The sequence below is a fragment of the Bubalus bubalis genome, chromosome 11 (assembly GCF_019923935.1).
Source record: "Bubalus bubalis isolate 160015118507 breed Murrah chromosome 11, NDDB_SH_1, whole genome shotgun sequence".
Lineage (NCBI taxonomy): Eukaryota > Metazoa > Chordata > Mammalia > Artiodactyla > Bovidae > Bubalus > Bubalus bubalis.
Genome location: NC_059167.1, coordinates 80,219,782 through 80,242,828, shown reverse-complemented (window position 1 = coordinate 80,242,828; position 23,047 = coordinate 80,219,782). Strand labels below are relative to the sequence as shown.

The 23,047-nt window shown below is 42.9% G+C and overlaps 3 gene segments (V, D, J or C); all 3 read right to left on the bottom strand.

The window, feature by feature from the left end:
* The window catches only part of LOC102415345, a gene marked incomplete in the record, with an annotated part of 786,957 nt that overhangs the window by 446,671 nt on the left and 317,239 nt on the right, over window positions 1-23,047 (bottom strand).
* Window positions 778-2,014, bottom strand: LOC123328136. The segment is given in 2 exon segments: window positions 778-1,217; window positions 1,350-2,014. Coding segments are annotated over 2 exon segments (543 nt in total).
* On the bottom strand, window positions 11,957-13,053 carry LOC123328150. The segment is given in 2 exon segments: window positions 11,957-12,690; window positions 12,831-13,053. Coding segments are annotated over 2 exon segments (456 nt in total).

Here is a 23,047-nt window from a genome sequence, read left to right as displayed (position 1 = left end):
TGAACTGTCATTGAACAGAGTTAATGTCTTTTGAACTGTGGTGTTGGAGAAGACTCTTTCGAGTCCCTTGGACTGCAAGGAGATCCAACCAGTCCATTCTGAAGGAGATCAGACCTGGGATTTCTTTGGAAGGAATGATGCTAACGCTGAAACTCCAGTACTTTGGCCACCTCATGCGAAGAGTTGACTCATTGGAAAAAACTCTGATGCTGGGAGGGATTGGGGGCAGGAGGAGAAGGGGAGGCAGAGGATAAGATGGCTGGATGGCATCACTGACTCGATGGACCTGAGTCTGAGTGAACTCCGGGAGTTGGTGATGGACAGGGAGGCCTGGAGTGCTGTGATTAGTGGGGTCGCAAAGAGTCGGACATGACTGAGCAACTGAACTGAACTGAACTGAATGTCACTTCCAGGAATTCTATGCCATCTGGAGAAATGTCACTGGGCTCAAAACAGGCATTTCTGGAGAAGGCCTTTTAGATTCTTCTCTTCACTGTCCCTCCCAGATTCCTCTCTGTAGACCAATCCAAGAATTGCAGGGTTCTTGGCACTGAGCTTCAGAGCTGGAAGTACTTTGACGATGCCTCTGGCATAACACAGGGGCCTCCCACGTGGCTCAGTGGTAAAGAATCTGCCTGTCAAACAGGAGACACGGGTACCATTCCTGGGTCAGGATAATTCCCAGGAGAAAGAAATGGCAACCCACTCCAGTCATCTTGCCTGGGAAATCCCATGGACAGAGGAGCCCTACAGTCATAGGGTCGGAAAAGAGTCGGACATGACTTAGTACATAAACAACAACACAGCTAGCATAAAACACCTAAGACAGAAACAACAACCCCCCTGCAGGGCTGCCCACAGCCAGAGCCCCATCTGCACTCGGGGTTTGTGCTCAGCTCCCCCGCAGCCCTCTCTCACTGTGTCACTCAGAGCACAGTAGTACACAGCCGAGTCTGATGCTTGCACTGCCCGTTTCTGCAGGTGGAAGGAGCTGTCACGCTTAACAAGAGTGGCCTGAAAACCTTCACGTACTGGACTCTGGTCTTTCATCCAGCCCTTCAGGAGGAGTTGAGGAGTTTTGTTGAGATGCTGGACGTACCAGAAAACATAAGGATCTGAATGCGTGTTCTGGTAAGTGCAGTTCAGGGTCAGGAGAGCCCCCTCTGAGACAGTCACTGGGCCCTCTTTCTGGTTCACTGAGTCACCATTGGTCCCTCCTGGAAGACAATCACTTTGTTATGATAGAAATGTACAGGAGGAGAGTTTTCAGCCAGAGAAGAAAAATAAAACTTACCTATAATCATAGGAAAATGAAAAATCATTAACATTTAGGATAAAATGTTACTTACTGAATATTAAGATGATCAGAAGAACTGAGTGAGTGGCAGAATGCATGTTCGCAAAAGAAAACGATCCTTGTTTCCGGGAATACACAAATCTAATAAATTTAGTCTCCATCTGAATGTTACAGAAGCTGCTCGCTCAGAAACTGAGAGCCCCTTTCTGTACTTCAGCAATACTCTTTCTTGTGGCTACAAAGCAGGCAAGTGAAACCAGCTCCTGAATACAATGGGGAACCGCATCTGAAGGAAGCCCCGCCCTCTGGTGGTGATCGTGAAAATTGCACCACAGCGTGGTCTGACCTATTCCTGCTGATAATAGCTTGTGGGGTACATACAGGAGAATGGGACAGGACCCTAAGAAGAGAGTCCTAAACATAAGCATGCTTAGGGAAATATTCTATTATTACTTCCATAATTTTTTGCATTGTACCGGTATCTCTAGCTTCGCAAGAATCCCCAGTTACAATTTCCAGATGGAATAGTCAGAGGTTTCTTCCTTGAATGTGTCTCCGATTTCCATGGGTTGGAGAAGGATCCCTCTGTATGGAAAGTGCTTCCTCCTCAACCCAAGTCATTTCTCTGAAGTAGTTATATTCATGTTGACTCTGTCAACATGCCATGGAGAAAATTTTTTGTAAGGCGGGTGTCAAATAATGTGCAGTTAAGTGATAAGGTTATTATCATGGAATGACATATTTGTAAAACATAACAAAAATAAAATATGTGACTTCTTTTTCACTGATAACGGTAGAGTTGATCTTCCAATTGAAAACTATTTTTGGACCTTGAACATCAGGTAGCACAGAGATAAGGAAAACAGATGAGATGAGCACTGACATTGCCCAGCTTACTTCATGGAGGCAGTTTCCAGGCACCAGTGCATGAGGGATTTACCAAAAATAGTGCAGCTGTCTCATTGTGGGACTAAGACAGAATAGGAGAACGGAGATCCTGAAATACCTAAAAATTGTGGACCTCTGTACCAGAGAGGAGGAATGTTGAAAAAAGAGAGATAGAGAGAGAGAGATAAGCGCAAGGCAGGGCTTGGTGAGGAGAGTGGGGCAGGGGGGAGTTGGACCATCCTTGGATGACAGCAACCTTACACCTTTAGCCTCATGAAGGACAGGTGACCTTACTTAGGTGACCTTACTTAACCTGGTTCTTGAACGTCTTTTTACCTCTTGTCACATTCTTGCTTTAATTCAACTAAGTATCTTTTTTAGAATGTCAGGTTTAGATGGTTAGTATATTAGCTGGGCATTCTTCATTCCTGAGGCGTGTGTGGCATCGATCTGTCTTCTGTTTGTCTTATTAGGGATTCAGGGATCTCAATGGAAAGAACTGTTGGCTCAGTGTCTGTCAGCCTGTTTGCGTAGTTTCTTGTGCAATTATTTGTGCTAGTGAAGCGAACCCAGCAGAAGATTTAATGGGGTCATTTCATAGCTTGTTCTTTTCTCCAGGATAGGGTTTATTTTATGCAAAGTCTGACTATATTATGGTAAGAATTGCTGCCATTGTTCTTTGCTGACATAAACCATTTTAAGGCATGGGAATGTGTGGCTGCAGACAGCTGTGAGGTTGCCTTACACGGGCTCTCAGGGCAGCATTGTCAATCCAGTAACAATGGCTGTGACTAAGTCAGTTGAAAAGAACAATCTTCTTCAAATGTGACTTTTTCACCTACTGAGATTTTCTCACCAGTTAAAATGAACTTTGTTGCTTCTTACCAAAACTGGGATCATTTAAATGCACATCTTTTTGCTGAGCTGTTCTTTTTGCTTGTTTTGTTTTTTGTCTGCACCAGGTCTTAGTTTAGGCTTGTGGGATCTAGTTCCCTGACCAGGGATTGAACCTGGGCCCCTTCAATGTGAGTGCAGAGCCCCAGTCACTGAACTAATGCTCCCCCTAAAATTAGAATCTTGAGTTGAAGTTATCATGCTGGCAGGACTCTCTGGCTCAGTAGATCACCTATGTTCTCTTAAACTCTTGTGCATTTTCAGGAATCCCTAGTCTCCAGCATTCATTCTGGAAATTTACAGGGTTGTTTACAATGTGGAAACAAAAATCAGACACGATTCCTACCTTAAATTGCTTTCAGTTGATTGAGGAGCAGGTGAGCAAAAAACAAAACAAAACAAATATATATATATATATCCTATGCCCTGTCTGTACTCCCACTAGCCTAGACCGAAATATGTGAAATGAGGGATCAGACTGGAAGTAGAGAGCTGATGCAGTTACCACCCGGGGAATAAAACCTGCTGCTGCTACTACTGCTAAGTCCCTTCGGTCGTGTCCAACTCTGTGCGACCCCATAGACGGCAGCCCACCAGGCTCCCCCGTCCCTGGGATTCTCCAGGCAAGAACACTGGAGTGGGTTGCCATTTCCTTCTCCAATGCATGAAAGTGAAAACTGAAAGTGAAGTCGCTCAGTCGTGTCCGACTCTGTGTGACCCCATGGACTGCAGCCTACCAGGCTCCTCTGTCCATGGGATTTTCCAGGCAAGAGTACTGGAGTGGGGTGCCATTGCCTTCTCCATAAAACCTGCTAGAATACTTTATTTCCCCACCGTTAAGATTTATTTTTGTTCCTTCATCTCCCTCTCCATTTCTGTGGCCTCTTTATTAAGATGTGAACCTCCAGTGCTCAGGTGGCTGGTACCCAGTGTGCAGGACTCTAGGATGTCAGGGAGGAAGGCAGTGCTTACCTTCAGGTGGGTGTCCAGATTCACCCTAAGTGATGATGGTGAGTACATCTGACAAGACCATAAAACTACTATAACTATTAAACTCTGCATTTAAGTAGTTGTGCCAATAAATTGGGCTTCCCAGGTACTAAGTGATAAAGAATCTGCCTGCCAATTGAGGAGATGAGGGTTCAATCCCTGGGTCAGAAAGATCTCCTGGAGAAGGGAATAGCAACCCACTCTAGTATTCTTGCCTGGAAAACTCCATGGACAGAGGAGGCTGGTGGGCTACAGTCCACGGGGTCGCAAAGAGTCAGACACCACTGAGCAACTCATGCACGCCTACAAATTGTGAAATGACAATGATTCCGTATCCTGGCCACATCTCACAGACTGCCCAGCAGTAAAACAGACATCTCTTCCCACCTGCTGTGCCCACCACTGTCCTTCCAGAAAGTCTGCTCCTCGAAGCTGCAGACAGGAATTCAGCCTGCAGAGATGCAGAGGGGACTCTCTGTGCAATGGCATGATTGTGTCAGGGATGCAGAGCAGTGACCCAAGTGGCTCCACATCCTGCTTATGAGCAGAGGAGTGGGCAGAAGTTCCTGCTTTGGGAGGGGGTGATACTTTCTCTTAGTTTCTTGAGCAGGTGAAAAAGCTCACTCTGCTGCCAAGATAGCTTATTGTAAGAGTATTTTTCCCTGTGTCTGAAATGTGACTGATTGATGAATTAATTTTCCCTGTTTTTGTTGCTATTCAGTCCCTAGGTCATGTCTGACTCTTTACGACCCCATGAACTGCTGCACGCCAGGAGCTTTATTCTCTCTTTCCTTGACTTTTCCATCCCTTCTGGTTGCTCCAGAAATGCTCTGCCTAAGTAAGCTCCAAGAGGAGAGCTTCCTGACAAGATATTCCTTCTGAAGGGTCCTGTGGATCAGAGCAGCTCACTTTGTAAATATTGCAGGAGTTGTGTGTCCTTCCCTGTCCTTTACTATCTCCCAGAGTTTGCTAAACTCATGTCCATTGAGTCAGTGATGCCATCAAACCATCATCCTCTGTCACCTCCTTATCCTCTTGCTCTAATCTTTTCCAGCATCAGGGTCTTCTCCAGTGAATTTGTTCTTCTCATCAGCTGGCCAAAATATTGGAACTTCAACCTCAGCATCAGTCCTTCCAATGAATATTCAGGATTGATATCCTTTAGGATTGACTGGTTTGATCTCCTTGCAGTAAGGGACTCTCAAGAGTCTTCTCCAACACCACAGCCAGAAAGCATCAATTCTTCAGCACTCAGCTTTCTTCACAGTCCAACTCTCACATCCATACATGATTACTGGGAAAACCATAGCTCTGATTATATGGACCTTTGTGGGTAATGTAATGTCTCTGCTTTTTAATATGCTGTCTAGATTGGTCATAGCTTTTCTTCCAAGAAGCAAGCATCTTTTAATTTCATGGCTGCAGTCACCATTTGCAGTGATTTTGAAGCCCAGTAAAATTAAATGTCACTATTTCCACATTTTCCCCATCTATTTGCCATAAAGTGATGGGCCCAGATGCCATAATCTTAGATTTTTTAATGTTGAGCTTTAATCCAGCTTTTTCACTCTCCTCTTTCACCTGCATCAACAGGTTCTTTAGCTTCTTTTCACTTTCTGCCATCAGAGTGATATCATCCACATATCTGAGGTTGTTGATATTTCTCCTGGCAATCTTGATTCCAGCTTATGAGTCATCCAGCCCTGCATTTCACATGATGTACTCCACGTATAAGTTAAATAAGCAGGGAAACAATATATAGCCTTGACGTACCCCTTTCCCAATTTTGAACCAGTCATTTTTCCATGTCCAGTACTAACTGTTGCTTCTTGTCCTGCATACAGGTTTCTTGGGTATCCCCATCTCTTTAAGAATTTTCCACAGTTGGTTGTGATCCACACAGTGAAAGGCTTTAGCGTAGTCAATGAAGCAGAAATAGATGATTTTTTAAATCCCCTTGCTTTTTCTGTTTAAAGCAGATATTGGATCTGCTGTGGTTCCTTGGCCTTTTCTAAACCCAGCTGCTACATCTGAAATTCTTGGTTCACGTACTGCTGAAGCACAGCTTGAAGGATTTTGAGCATAATCTTGCTAACATGTGAAATGAGTGCAATTGTATGGTAATTTGAACATTCTTTGGCATTCATTCCCTGAGATGAGGTTATTAGCAAAGAGAATATCCTGTACCCAGTTTGAATACAAACAATACACACAACACCTGTGATATTTACAGAGTGGGCTTCTCTGATCCACAGGGCCCTTGACAGAAGGAATATCTTTTCAGGATGTCTCCTCCTGGAACTTACTTAGGCAGCAGCATTTCTGGAGCAACCAGAAGGGATGGAAATGTCAAGGAAAGAGAGAATAATGTTCCATTCCCTGAAGATGGAGTGTCTGCAGGTGAAACTCAGCAGGATACACAATCATGGCCTGAATTTTAAAAACAAGAGACTAGCTTCCAGGTCACACAGTCATCCATCAACAATGTGCCCTGAAATTTTCTTTAACATATTGTGAAATATTTCAGCATATATATTCTGAATTGTCATTGAAGAGTTAATGCCACTTTAAGGGATTCTACGCCATCTGGGAGGATGTCGATGGGTTGAAAACAAGCATTTTTGGAGAAAAGCTCTTAGGTTCCTCTTTACACTGTCCTGCCCCAGATTCCTCTGTAGGACAATCCAAGAATTCCAAGGTCCTTGGCTCTGAGTATCAGAGCTGGAAGTGCTTTGACAGTACCTCTGGAGAGAGAAACAACACCCCTTCCAGGGCTGCCCACAGCCAGAGCCCCATCTGCACTCTGGGTTTGTGCTCAGCTCCCCCGCAGCCCTCTCTCACTGTGTCACTCAGAGCACAGTAGTACACAGCCGAGTCTGATGCTTGCACTGCCCGTTTCTGCAGGTGGAAGGAGCTGTCACGCTTAACAAGAGTGGCCTGAAAACCTTCATGCTCTACCTTCTTGTCTGCTGTTAAGCTCATCAGGAGGAGATGAGGAGCTTTGTTGAGATGCTGGACGTACCAGAAAAGATAGGAATTTGAATATGTGGCCTGGTAAGTGCAGTTCAGGGTCAGGAGAGCCCCCTCTGAGACAGTCACTGGGCCCTCTGTCTGGTTCACTGAGTCACCATTGGTCCTTCCTGGAACAGAATCACTTTGTTATTGTAGAAATGTACAGGAGAGGAGTTTTCAGTCAGAGAAGAAAAATAAAACTTACCCACAATTATAAGAAAGTGAAAAATCCTTAACATTTAGAATAAAATGTTACTTACTGAATATTAAGATGATCAGAAGAACTGAGTGAGTGGCAGAATGCATGTTTGCAAAAGAACACGATCCTTGTTCCCGGGAATACACCAGTCTAACAAATCTAGTCTTCATCTGGATTTTACAGAAGCTCGTCACTCAGAAACTGAGAGCCCCTTTCTGTACTGCAGCAATATTCTCTCTTGTGGCTACAAAGCAGGCAAGTGAAACCAGCTCCTGAATACAATGAGCAACCGCATCTGAAGGAAGCCCCGCCCTCTGGTGGTGATATTGAAAATTGCACCACAGTGCGGTCTGACCTATTTCTCCGGATAATAGCTTGTGGGGAACACACGGGAGAAGGGGACAGGACCCTAAGAAGAGAGTCCTAAACATAAGCGTGCCTAGGGAAATATTCTATTATTACTTCCATACTTTTTTTGCATGGTACAGGTATCTCTAGCTTCGCAAGAGACCCGAGTTACAATTTCTAGATGGGCTAGTCAGAGATTTCTTCCTTGCGTATGCCTCCAAGATTCCCATGGGTCAGAGAAGGATCCCCCTGAGTGTAAAGTGCTTCCTCCTCAACCCAAGTCACTTCTCTGAAGTAGTTATATTCATGTTGACTCTGTCAACATGCCGTGGAGAAATTTTTATCCAAGGCAGATGTCAAATAATGTGTAGTTAAGTGATAAGGTTATTATCCTGATTTATCATGGAATGACAGCTTTGTAAAACACAATAGAGGTAAAATACGTGACTTCTTTTTCACTGATAATGGTAGAGTTGATCTTCCAATTGGAAAACTATTTTTGGACCTTGAATATCAGGTAGCACAGAGATAAGGAAAACAGATGAGATGAGCACTGACATTGCCCAGCTTACTTCACGGAGGCAGCTTCTAGGCACCAGTGCATGAGGGATTTACCAAAAATAGTGCAGCTGTCTCATTGTGGGATTGAGACAGAATAGGAAAACAGAGATCCTGAAATACCTAAAAATTGTGCACCTCTGTACCAGAGAGAGCGGAGAAGGCAATGGCACCCCATTCCAGTACTTTTGCCTATAAAATCCCATGGACAGAGGAGCCTGGAAGGCTGCAGTCCATGGGGTCGCTAGAGTTGGACAAGACTGAGTGACTTCACTTTGACTTTTCACTTTCATGCACTGGAGAAGGAAATGGCAACCCACTCCAGTGTTCTTGCCTGGAGAATCCCAGGGACAGGGAAGCCTGGTGGGCTGCCGTCTATGGGGTTGCACAGAGTCGGACACGACTGAAGCGACTTAGCAGCAGCAGCAGCAGTACCAGAGAGGAGGAATGTTGAAAAAAGAGAGACAGAGAGAGATAAGATAAGCGTAAGGCAGGGGTTGAGGGGGAGAGTGGGTTGGAGTTGGACCATCCTTGGATGACAGCAACCTTACCCCTTTAGCCTCATGAGGGACAGGTGAGCTTAATTAGGGACCTTGGTTCTTGAAACACAATCACTATCGTTTCACTTCTTGTCACATAGTGGTTTTAACTCAACCAAGGCTGTATATTGTCACCCTGTTTATTTAACTTATATGCAGAGTACATCATGAGAAACGCTGGACTGGAAGAAACACAAGCTGGAATCAAGATTGCCAGGAGAAATATCAGTAACCTCAGATAAGCAGATGACACCACCCTTATGGCAGAAAGTGAAGAGGAACTAAAAAGCCTCTTGATGAAAGTGAAAGTGGAGAGTGAAAAAGTTGGCTTAAAGCTCAACATTCAGAAAACTGAGATCATGGCATCCGGTCCCATCACTTCATGGGAAATAGATGGGGAAACAGTGGAAACAGTGTCAGACTTTATTTTTTTGGGCTCCAAAATCACTGCAGATGGTGACTGCAGCCATGAAATTAAAAGACACTTACTCCTTGGAAGGAAAGTTATGACCAACTCAGATAGCATATTCAAAAACAGAGACATTACTTTGCCAACAAAGGTCCATCTAGTCAAGGCTATGGTTTTTCCTTTAGTCATGCATGCATGTGAGGTTGGACTGTGAAGAAGGCTGAGTGCTGAAGAATTGATGCCCTTGAACTGTGGTGTTGGAGAAGACCCTTGAGAGTCCCTTGGACTGCAAGGAGATCCAACCAGTCCATTCTGAAGGAGATAAGCTCTGGGATTTCTTTGGAGGGAATGATGCTGAAGCTGAAACTCCAGTACTTTGGCCACCTCACGCGAAGAATCGACTCATTGGAAAACACTCTGATGCTGGGAGGGATTGGGGGCAAGAGGAGAAGGGGACGACAGAGGATGAGATGGTTGGATGGCATCACTGACTCAATGGACGTGAGTCTCAGTGAACTCCGGGAGTTGGTGATGGACAGGGAGGCCTGGCGTGCTGGGATTCATGGGGTTGCAAAGAGTCGGACACGACTGAGCGACTGAACTGAACTGAAGCATTTTTTTTAGAATGTCAAGTTTAGATGCTTAATATGTTAGCTGGGCACTCTTCATTCCAGAGGCATATGTACGTGGTGTTCCTCTGTCTTTTGTTTGTTTGTTTTATTAAGGATTCAGGAATCTCTGTGGAAAGAACTATTTGCTCAGTGTCTGTCAGCCCATTTGTATGGTTACCTGTGCAATTATATGTGCCAGTGAAGTGAACCCAGAAGAAGATTTAAGCGGTCATTTCATAGCTTGTTTTCTCTAGGGTTGGGTTTGCCTTATGCAAAGTAAGACTGTATTATGGTAAGAAGTCAAAACATTGCTCTTTGCTGACATAACACCATCTAAGGCATGGCGATGCTGCGGCTGCAGGCAGCTGGGAGGTGGCCTGACACGGGCTCTCAGGCAGTGCTGTCAACCCAGGAACAATGCTGTGACTCTTAGTTGAATTAAGTCTGATTTATTTTTGTTTTTATTTCCAATACTCTAGAAGGTGGGTCAAAGAGGATTGTGCTGTGATGTATGTCAAAGCGTGTACTGCCTATGTTTTCCTCTAAGAGTTTTATGGATTCTGGCCTTCATTTAAGTCGTTAATCCATTTTGAGTTTATTTTGTATTCGGTGTTGGGAAGGGTTCTAGTATCATCCTTTTACCTGTAGCTTTCCAATTGTCTTCCAATTAAAAATAAATGTTTCTAAATGGCAATGACCAAGTGAGTTGAACACAAGAGCAATCTTCTTCAAATGATACCTGCTAATGGACATAGAATTTATCAACAGTCAAAATGACCTGTTTTTCTAAAATTAGGGTATTTTTTTTAATGCACAGCTGTTTGCTGAGCTGTTCTGTTTTGTTTTTGTTTGTGGCTGTGCTGGGTCTTAATTTTGGCTTGTGAGATCTAGTTCCCTGATCAAGGATCAAACTCAGGCCCCCATCATTAGGAGCACAGAGTCCTATCCCCTGGACGAAAGTTCCCCCTAAAATTAGGGTCTTTAGTCAAGTTATCATGCTGGCATGACTCTCTGGCTCAGCAGATCACCAAGGTTCTCTTAAACTTTTGTGCATGTTCAGGAATCCCTAGGCTCCAGCATTCATTCTGGAAACTTACAGAGTTGTCTACAACGTGGAAACCAAAACCAGACATGATTCCTATCTCAAACTGCTTTCAGTTGACTAGGAGCAGGTAAGAAAAAAAAAATCCTCTGCCCTGTTTATATTCCCCCTAGCCTGGACCCAGATGTGGAATAAGGGATCAGACCGGAAGTAGAGCGCTGACACAGTTACCACCAGGGGAATAAAACCTGCTTGGATACTTTCCTTTCACTGTTCAGATTTAGTTTTGCTTTTTCATCTCCCTGTCCCTTTCTCTGGCCTGTTTATCAAGATGTTGAACCCCCAGTGCTCAGGTGGCCAACACCCAGGGTGCAGGACTCTAGGATGTTAGGGAGGAGGTCTGCACTGACCTTCAGGTAGGTGTCCTGACATCCACCCTGTTAAATGAGGATGGGGACTACATCCTCCAGGACCATTAAAACTATTCTACTATTAAACTCTGTATTTTGATTGCTATGTGTATAAATTATGAGATGACAAATAATCAGTGTCTAGGCCACATCTCCCTGACTGCCTGGCAGTAAAACATATCTCTTTTCACACCTTCTGTGTCCCCCACTGTCCTTCCAGAAAGTCTGGTCCCCAAAGGCGAGGACAGGAGTTAAACCTTCAGAGATGCAGAGGGGATGCTCTGTGCAATAGGCATGATTATTGCAGAGATGCAGAGCCCAAGTGGCTCCACATTCCTTTTCATGATCAGAGGAGTGGGGAGATGTTCCTGCCCTGGGAGTGGGTGATACTTTCTCCTAGTTTCTTGGAGCAGGTGAAAAGCTCACTCCACTCCAAAGATAGCTTATTGTAAGAGTACATAAACACTTTTTCCATATATCAGAAATATGACCGACTGATGAATAAATTTCCCCTGAGGTGATGTTATTATTGGCAAAGAGAATATCCTGTACCCTGTTTGAATACAAACAATACACATCATGCCTGCAATATTTACCAATTGGACTGCTCTGACCCACAGGGTCATTGACAGAAGGATTATCTTGTCAGAAAACTCTCCTCCTGGAACTTACCTAGGTAGCAGCATTGCTGTAGCAGCCATAGGGATGGGAAAGTCAAGGGAAGAGAGAATAAAGCTCCTAGTCACTGAAGATGGAGTGTCTGCAGGTGTATCTCAGCAAGACATACAATCCTAGTCTGAATTATTAAAACCAGAGACTACCTTCCAGATCACACAGTCATCCATTAACAATGTTCCTGGGAGTTTTCATTAACAGGTTGTGAAATATTTCAGCATATATCAACTGAATTGTCACTGAAGAGTTAATGACACTTCAAGGGATTCTGTGCCTTTATGGGGAATGTGAATGGGCTGAAAACAGGCATTTGTGGAGAAAAGTGCTTAGGTTCCTCTTTACACTGTCCTGCCCCAGATTCCTCTCTGTAGGGCAATCCAAGAATTCCAAGGTTCTTAGCTCTGAGCTTCAGAGCTGAAAGTACTTTGACAATGCCTTTAGCACAGAACTCTGGAGAGCTGCCCACAGCCTGACCCCATCTGTGCCCTTGGGTTTGTGTTCAGCTCCCACTGCGGCCTCTCTCACTGTGTCACTCAGAGCACAGTAGTACACAGCTGAGTCTGATGTTTGCATGGAGGATTTCTGCAGGTGGAAGGAGCTGTCACTTGAGATATGAGTGGCTTCAAAACCTCTGCTGGTCACCTTCTGGTTTAATGAGCTTTTCAGGAGCAGCTCAAGCTCTTTGTTTTGGTACTGGACATACCAGAAAAGAAAACCTGAATAGCTGGACTGGTAAGTACACTTCAGAGTCAGAGATGTCTTCTCGGGGAGGGTAACAACACCTTCTGTCTGGGTCACCGAGTCTCCACTGGTCCCTCCTTAAAGAAAAAAACCACACACATAAGACTTTGTTAAGTTGGCTAAGAAAGAGGGACCATCTCCCGCTTGATAGAGGTTACGTGACATCCTAAAACCAAGGAATAGAACATCTTAGAAATTTTAAATCAATGTTACTCACGCATTATCAACAAGATCACAAGTCCTAAGCACAAAGCAGACAGCATAGCTGGCTCAGAAGCAGTGGAAGGCTGAGTTTGGGGATACACCAAAGTTGAAAAAACTATTCCTCTAGTTTCTTGATCTTTTGTTGAAATCTTCAAGAAAATCTTGGTTCATGTGCTATGCAAGACAAACTCCCCTACAAGATCATGCTGTAGGCTGAGCAAGAGAAAGGTTCTCAGAAATGAAAGATGAATTTATATCAAACCACCAACGAAAGGGAGCAGCGCCCTCTGTCGTTCTCCTTCTGTTCCTGCAGTCTGCTGTACATCTTTTGGTATTTACCCTGAAAAGGAGCTCAAGTTGTAGGCATAGAAGGGAAATTGGTATCTGGGGTGAGCATAGGGCTCAAGAAAGGAAGCCCCAAATAATTTCTGCAGACTTTTCAATGGTGTCCGAGGCTGAGATAGATGGTAATCCCTCTGTCTTTAAGATGCAGAGAAATACAGTTCCCTTAAGGCTTTCCAGGCCCAGCATCTATTGTCTGATCGCATTGAGCAATAAGCTCATTTAGGCAACTTAAGTTATAGTGTGAGTGTGAAAAAAGACTGAACTGAGATCTCTTCTTGTCATTTCCCTCACTGGTCCCCTAGAACCAGGGGATGAGCTGTCTCTGCTTAGAATGTTCTTCCTTTCTGCCTAGAATCTTTGCCTAGGCAACTTTTTATTCCTTCTTTAAGAACCAATTACTCCTTATGAAAGTGCTGATCCAGTCCTTCAGGCTGAGTTAGGACCCACCTCTCTTCCCACCGTACCTTGTACGCACATCTATCACTGTCATTTCTACACCATATTGGAATCATTTGTGTGTTGTTTTTCAAACTAGGTTTGATGCACCTGAGATCAGGAACTTCAACTTATTAATCTCAGTGGCCAACTTCTCAAAATACACAGAACACTAGTTCAGAGCAAATGATTTAAAAATATTTGAAAAATGAATAAGTGAATGAGGAGACATGTCCGGGTGTACAATGATCTGTTTATGAAGTATGGTCTCTACAAGAAATAGTTCTCAGGCCCGCGGTATGATGAGCTGCTTCCAGCGGCATGTCTAGGGTCTGAACACAGGAGCATTAGGTATTTCTCAAAACTAAGGCACAGTTCTTCATATAAGAGACAACTCTCATACTTACTATTTAAAAAATATTATAGTACCTTTATACATACAAAACTCAGGTTAAGTATAAACGTCTTCGGTTCACAGTTAATCACCAAAGTGAAAGTCGTTTAGTCGTGTCCGACTCTTTGCGACCCCGTGAACTATATGGGGTTCTCCAGGCCAGGATACTGGAGTGGGTAGCCTTTCCCTGCTCCAGGGATTTTCCCAACTCAGGAGTCAAACCCATATCTCCCGCATTACAGACGGATTCTTTATCACTTGAGCCACAAGCAAAGCTCTAGAATATGGAGTGGTAACCTATCCCTTCTTCAGCGGATCTTCCCGATCTAGAAATTGAACCAGGGTCTCCAGCATTGCAGGTGGATTCTTTACCAACTGAGCTATCAGGGAAGTCTATGCATATAAAATACAAAATTAATAAAATTCATATTAAAACATTAATGTGAGAAGTGATATTTTACTGAAACTAAAGAGGTGGTGAAATCTCATTAGAAGAAAGCTATTTATTGTGTCATTCAATAATTCACCTGATTAAGATGATCTGGAGCTTAATGCACTATTGTCTGCTGCTGCTGCTAAATCTCTTCAGTCATGTCCGACTCTGTGTGACCCCATAGACGGCAGCCTACCAGGCTCCTCCATCCATGGGATTATCCAGGCAAGAGTACTGGAGTGGGTTGCCATTGCCTTCTCTGCACTATTGTCTGAATTACTGTGATTTCCAGTATTTTTACTTCTATTCAAAAAAATATATTTAAGTCATCATTATATAACTCTATTATTGAACAAAGCATCAAAAAATCAGCACTGAAAAAAAAATTGTGCATTTACTGCTACTCTTTTTCTACTGAATTGCATGTTGATACATTCAAACTTTTTAAATGTTTAAAAATATTCTTAAAACTTTTATCCATTTAAAGACCTATGATGCTTTTATTTGTAAAGTGTCATTATTCCATTTGTCTTTAATTAGAAGATGGGGAGTATCCTAAATTCTCCCAACAGACGATTAGAAATATTAGAAATATGATACAAAATATTTAATTTGTTGTTATCAAACAAAAAATCCGAATCGAAAAATTCTAATGTAATTCCTACACCCTGTAGGTTGGCAGAGTTTTTTGTCTATTAAGGGTCAAATAGTAAATAGTTTAGGTTTTGAAGTTGTACAGTCTCTGCTACAACTATGCTGGTGTAGCACAAAGCATCCATGGTCAATGCATAAATAAATGAGCATGGCTGTCTTCCAATAAAACTTTATTTATAAACATAAGTATCAAGCCACTTTGCCTTGTGGTTATCCTTTGCCAATCCTCACTATACTCCAAGAATTTATCCATAAACCTCTAAAATTACTTTTTCCACTAAATATTAGCATAGCTTTTTGAGGAGGCTTAAAATAAAGAACACATTAATGGATAGAAAAGAAGAAGGAAATTGAACGATGCTAATGCCAAAGATATGTCCTGGGTGGCTCAGTGCTAAAGAATCCACCTGCCAATGTAGGAGATGTGGATCCGATCCCTGGGTCAGGAAGATCCCCTGGAGGAGGAAATGGCAACCCACTCAAGGATTCTCACCTGGAAATCCAATGGGGAGAGGAGTCTTGCAGGCTACAGTCCATGAGGTCACAAAGAGTTGGACACGACTTAGCAACTAAACAACAACAGCAAATGCCTAAGACACATTGATGCTGAGTTTTCAAGAATGAAAATCACAGATATGGACACTGTCATCAAGGAGATCACAGAGTAGGATTGAAAACAGACCTTAAACAAATAATGAAAGAAATAAAAATAAATTACAAACCTGAAAATGCAGAGGTCTATAATTCTAAAAATATCCACTAAGCTTTCCTTAGCTACTGACTCTTGGACAAGTATACAAGAATGAGTCGGCATTTATTATTATTTTTTAAAATTTTATTTTATTTAACTTTACAATATTGTATTGGTTTTGCCATATATCAAAATGAATCCGCCACAGGTATACATGTGTTCCCCATCCTGAACCCTCCTCCCTCCTCCCTCCCCATACCATCCCTCTGGGTCGTCCCAGTGCACCAGCCCCAAGCATCCAGTATCGTGCATCAAACCTGGACTGGCGACTCGTTTCATATATGATATTATACATATTTCAATGCCATTCTCCCAAATCATCCCACCCTCTCCCTCTCCCACAGAGTCCAAAAGACTGTTCTATACATCAGTGTCTCTTTTGCTGTCTCGTATACAGCGTTATTGTTACCATCTTTCTAAATTCCATATATATGAGTTAGTATACTGTATTGGTGTTTTTCTTTCTGGCTTACTTCACTCTGTATAATAGGCTCCAGTTTCATCCACCTCGTTAGAACTGACTCTTTTGAAGCAAGGAAAAGAATTTTAGGAAAAGAAAAAAATAAGAAAATCACCTAAAATATCTACGAATGGGTTATATAAGAGGAAAATAGTGCCCTTGACCAACTTAGTATTGTTGAAGAGAGAGGGAGAGACAGAAATGGAGAGATTAGGGACGCATAATGAAATGAAGTTGGAGAGGTAGCTTTTCTTTGTCCTAAGAGCAAATGGGGATCCAGGTGACTGACATGCTAACATCTGCACTCTGGCAAAATCACTCTCACTATGGAAAAGGGACTACATGGAAGAGTGATGGGGTGTGTCAAGTGTTGAGCAAGAGACTGAGATGGATTTTTAATGAGGATTGTGGAGGTGAATTGGGTTGTGGGGATTGTGACATCTGCTAGAGGACTTTTAGGAAGCAAAGTCAACAGAACTGGGAAGTAGACTGAATACAGTATCTCAAAAATGAATATAACTAAACAAACAAAAAACCTACATGAGTCTTGCTGCTGCTGCTGCTAAGTCACCTCAGTTGTGTCTGACTCTGTGCAACCCCATAGACAGCAGCCCACCAGGCTCCCCCATCCCTGGGATTCTCAAGGCAAGAACACTGGATTGGGTTGCCATTTCCTTCTCCAATGCGTGAAAGTGAAGAGTGAAAGTGAAGTCGCTCAATCGTGTCTGACTCTTAGCAACTCCATGGACTGCAGCCTACCAGGCTCCTGCGTCCATGGGATTTTCCAGGCAAGAGTACTAGAATGGGGTGCCATTGCCTTCTCCAATAGAGCCTAAATTGAGAGTACAGCAGAAACTGCTATTTGCCTATAGAATGCTCATTTTCTACTACTTCTAATAGAACTACGGTTTTTTAAATTTTTATTTTATATTGGAGTGTAGTTGATTGGCAGTGTTATGTTAGTTTCAAGTGTACAGCAAAGTGATTCAGTTATACATAAACATGTATCTATTCTTTTTCAAATCTTTTCCCACTTAGGTTACTACAGAATACTGAGCAGTTTTCCCTGTCCATTACAGTGGGTCTTTGTTGAATATATACTTTATTTTTTTATTTTTAATTGGAGGATAATTACTTTATACTCTAGCGATGGTTTCTGCCATAGATCAACATAAGTCAGCCACAGGCATACACACGTCCCCTCTTTCTTAAACCTCACTCCCACCCCTTCCCCATTCCACCCCTCTAGGGTGTTACAGAGCACCGGCTTTGAGTTCCCTGCATCATACAGCAAATTCCCACTGGCTATCTATTTTACATATAGTAATGTATATATTTCAGTCCTACTCTCTCAAGTCTTCCCATCCTCTCCCTTCCTCACTGTGACCAAAAGTCTGTTCTTTATGTCTGCGTCTCCTTTGCTGCCCTGCACATAGGTTCATCATCGCCATCTTTCTAGATTCCATTTGGATGGATTAATACATGATATTTGTCTTTCTCATTCTGGCTTACTTCACCCTGCGCAACAGGTTTTAAGTCCATCCACCTCATTAGAACTGACTCAAGTGTGTTCCTTTTTATAGAGGAGCTACCCCATGTCCGACGTCAGGGGCAGTGGCCGGAAGGAGCTATCCCCCACCCGAGGTCAGGGGTGGCAGCCGAGAGAAGCAACCCCACATCCAAGGAGCAGTGGCTGTGCAGGTGCAGGAGGGCCAAGAGGAGCTACTCCACGTTCAAGGTCAGGAGGGTTGTTGGTGAGGAGATACCCCTCGTCCAAGGTAAGGAGCAGCGGATGCGCTTTTCTGGAGTAGCCATGAAGAGATACCCCATGTCCAAGGTAAGAGAAACCCAAGTAAGAGGGTAGATGTTGTGAGAGGGCATCAGAGGGCAGACACACTGAAACCATAATCACAGAAAAATAGTCAATCTAATCACATGGACCACAGCCTTGTCTAACTCAATGAAACTAAGCCATGCTGCGTGGGGCCACCCAGGATGGGCGGGTCATGGTGGAGAGGTTTGACAGAATGTGGTCCACTGGAGAAGGGAATGGCAAACCACTTCAGTATTCTTGCCTTGAGAACCCCATGAACAGTATGAAAAGGCAAAATGATAGGATACTGAAAGAGGAACTTCCCAGGTCGGTAGGTGCCCAATATACTACTGGAGATCAGTGGAGAAATAACTCCAGAAAGAATGAAGGGATGGAGCCAAAACAAAAACAATACCCAGTCGTGGATGTGACTGGTGATAGAAGCAAGGTCCGATGCTGTAAAGAGCAATATTGCATAGGAACCTGGAACGTTAGGTCTGTGAATCAAGGCAAATTGGAAGTGGTCAAACAGGAGATGGCAAGAGTGAACATCGACATTCTAGCAATAGCGAACTAAAATGGACTGGAATGGGTGAATTTAACTCAGATGACCATTATATCTACTACTGCTGGCAGGAATCCCTTAGAAGAAATGGAGTAGACATCATGGTCAACATAAGAGTCCGAAATGCAGTAGTTGGATGCAATCTCAAAAATGACAAAATGATCCCTGTTTGTTTCCAAGGCAAACCATTCAATATCACAGTAATCCAAGTCTATGCCCCAACCAGTAATGCTGAAGAAGCTAAAGTTGAACGGTTCTATGAAGACCTACAAGACCTAGAACTAACACCCAAAAAAGATGTCCTTTTCATTATAGGGGACTGGAATGCAAAAGTAGGAAGTCAAGAAACACCTGGAGTAACAGGCAAATTTGGCCTTGGAATACAAGTCTTTGCAGGGCAAAGACTAATAGAGTTTTGCCAAGAAAATGCACTGGTCATAGCAAATACCCTCTTCCAACAACACAAGAGAAGACTCTACACATGGACATCACCAGATGGTCAACATTGAAATCAGACTGATTATATTCTTTGCAGCCAAAGATGGAGATTATTTTATACAGTCAGCAAAAACAAGACCAGGAGCTGACTGTGGCTCAGACCATGAACTCCTTATTGCCAAATTCAGACTTAAATTGAAGAAAGGTGGGAAAACCACTAGGCCATTCAGGTATGACCTAAATCAAATCCCTTATGGTCATACAATGGAAGTGAGAAACAGATTTACAGAACTAGATCTGATAGATAGAGTGCCTGATGAACTATGGACAGAGGTTTGTGACATTGTAAAGGAGACAGGGATCAAGACCATCCCCATGGAAAAGCAAAAAGGCAAAATGGCTGTCTGGGGAGGCCTTACAAATAGCTGTGAAAAGAAGAGAAGCAAAAAGCAAAGGAGAAAAGGAAAGATATAAGCATCTGAATGTAGAGTTCCAAAGAATAGCAAGAAGAGATAAGAAAGCCTTCCTCAGCGATCAGTGCAAAGAAATAGAGGAAAACAACAGAATGGGAAAGACTAGAGATCTCTTCAAGAAAATTAGAGATACCAAGGGAACATTTCATGCAAAGATGGGCTTGATAAAGGACAGAAATGGTATGGACCTCACAGAAGCAGAAGATATTAAAGAGGTGGCAAGAATACACAAAAGAACTGTACAAAAAAGATCTTCATGACCAAAATAATCACGATGGTGTGATCACTCACCTAGAGCCAGACATCCTGGAATGTGAAGTCAAGTGGGCCTTAGAAAGCATCACTACGAACCAAGCTAGGCGAGGTGATGGAATTCCAGTTGAGCTATTCCAAATCCTGAAAGATGATGCTGTAAAAGTGCTGCACTCAATATGCCAGCAAATTTGGAAAACTCAGCAGTGGCCACAGGACGGGAGAAGGTCAGTTTTCATTCCAATCCCAAAGAAAGGCAACCCCAAAGAATGCTCAAACTACCACACAATTCCACTCATCTCACACACTAGTGAAGTAATGCTCAAAATTCTCCAAGCCAGGCTTCAGCAATATGTGAACCGTGAAATTCTAGATGTTCAAGCTGGATTTAGAAAAGACAGAGGAACCAGAGATCAAATTGCCAACATCTGCTGGATCATGGAATAAGCAAGAGAGTTCCAGAAAAACATCTATTTTTGCTTTATTGACTCTGCCAAAGCCTTTGACTGTGTGGATCACAATAAAATGTGGAAAATTCTGAAAGAGATGGGAATACCAGACCACCTGACCTGCCTCTTGAGAAACCTATATGCAGCTCAGGAGGCAACAGCTAGAACAGAACATGGAACAACAGACTGGTTCAAAATAGGAAAAGGAGTACATCAAGGCTGTATATTTTCACCCTGCTTATTTAACTTATATGCAGAGTACATCATGAGAAACGCTGGGATGGAAGAAGCACAAGCTGGAATCAAGATTGCCAGGAGAAATATCAATAACCTCAGATATGCAGATGATATCACCCTTATGGCAGAAAGTGAAGAGGAAATAAAAAGCCTCTTGATGAAAGTGAAAGAGGAGAGTGAAAAAGTTGGCTTAAAGCTCAGTATTCAGAAAACTAAGATCATGGCATCTGGTCCCATCAACTCATGGGGAATAGATGGGGAAACAGTGTCAGACTTTATTTTTTTGGGCTCCAAAATCACTGCCGACGGTGATAGCAGCCATGAAATTAAAAGACGCTTACTCCTTGGAAGGAAAGTTATGACCAACCTAGATAGCACATTGAAAAGCAGAGACATTACTTTGCCAACAAAGGTCCGTCTAGTCAAGGCTATGGTTTTTCCAGTGGTCACGTATGGATGTGAGAGTTGGACTGTGAAGAAAGCGGAGTGCCGAAGAATTGATGCTTTTGAACTGTGGTGTTGGAGAAGACTTTTGAGAGTCCGTTGACTGTAAGGAGATCCAACCAGTCCATTCTAAAGGAGATTGGTCCTGGGTATTCTTTGGAAAGAATGATGCTAAAGCTGAAACTACAATACTTTGCCCACCTCATGCGAAGTGTTGACTCATTGGAAAATACTCTGATGCTTGGAGGGATTGGGGGCAGGAGGAGAAGGGGACGACAGAGGATGAGATGGCTGATGGCATCACTGACTCGATGGACGTGAGTTTAAGTGAACTCCGTCCGGGAGTTGGTGATGGACGGGGAGGCCTGGCGTGCTGCAAAGAGCTGGACAGAAATGAGCAACTGAATTGAACTGCACTGAATACTCCATTGTGCATATGCACCACAACTTCTTTATCCATTCATCTGTCAATGGACATCTGGGTTGCTTCCTTGTCCTAGCTATTGTAAATAGTGCTTCAATAAACTGGAGTACACGTGTCTTTTTCAATTATGGTATAATCACAATTTTGTTGTGAGTGACAACATGCTGAGACTGAAAAGACCCTGACATCCCAACCTAGACAGCATATTAAAAAGAAGAGACATTACTTTGCCAAGAAGGTCTATATAGTCAAACCTATGATTTTTCCAGTAGTCATGTATGGATGTGAGAGTTGAACCATGAAAAAAGCTGAGCACCGAAGAATTGATGCTTTTGAACTGTGGTGTTGGAGAAGACTCTTGAGAATCTCTTGGACAGTAAGGAGATCAAACCAGTCAATCCTGAAGGAAATAAGTCCTGAATATTCATTGGAAGGTTGATGCTGAAATTGAAGCTCGAATACTTTGGCCACCTGATATGAAGAACTGATTGATTGGAAAAGACCTTGATGCTGGGAAAGATTGAAGGCAGAAGGAAAAGGGGATGACAGAGGATGAGATGGTTGAATGGCATCACTGACTCAATGGACATCAATTTGAGCATCACCAATTTGGGAATTGGTGATGGACAAGGAAGCCTGGCATTCTGCAATCCATGGGATTGCAAAGAGTCAGACACAACTGAGCGACTGAACCGAATTGAATTGAGAACAACAATTTTGTTGTGAGTGACAACATGCTGAGACTGAAAAAATCTTGATATCCCAGGCTCCTTTGCCGATTGAAGAAATCTGGGGACATGGACTAACACTCTGATAAATGAAATGCAAGTAGAAGGTGCTAGGTGAAGCTTCTGAAAATGATTGACTTGGCCAGCATGTACTCATTTGCCTCTTGATGTTCTTTCCAGAACGTGTATAAAGTGGATTAATTTCTTGCTGTTTCAGCAAAGTATATAAACAAAAGTGACAATTTAAGGACAAGATACAGCTAGAAAGAAGACCCTTGATTCCTCCCAAGATTATGAAGCTAGTACACCAGCCCTGGACTGCACATGGTACATGCGATAGAGCTTCTTTATATGAGAGGGAAGTAAACTCCAGCTTGTTAAAAACATTATCTGAGTTTTTTGTGATGTGAAGCTGAACCAATATCTAATATAAATGATGTTTGATAAAAATACAATCCATCACTGCATCAGTCTGATTGAGTAAACTCCTAATAACCCAGGTCTTCAAAGGTGTTCTAGGTGATTCTGACACAGGTGATGTTGGAGGTTTAAGGTCTGGAATGTGGGAACCACAGCCCTACCAACCTTTCCCCTGCCCTCTCCTACCTTTTTCACCAAGTGTCACATAAATACAAATGTCCTTAGTCCATAAACACATTTTCAGTAGCATCAAAACTGTATCAAGAAAACTATTCTTACTAGGAACAAGAATACAATGGATGGAAAACTGCTATATATGCGATAATCAACAGAAGTATCCACTTTTAAAAAACAATATTTTAAGGGCTGATAGCAGAAAACATATATCTCTCACTTGTAAGGGGAAAATTCTGACTTTTGGATAAATTTCCATCTCTTTAATGGAGAAATTGATGCTTAGAAATCATACAAATCATAAATGGCAGAATCAGATTCACATCCTTATCTCTTTTACT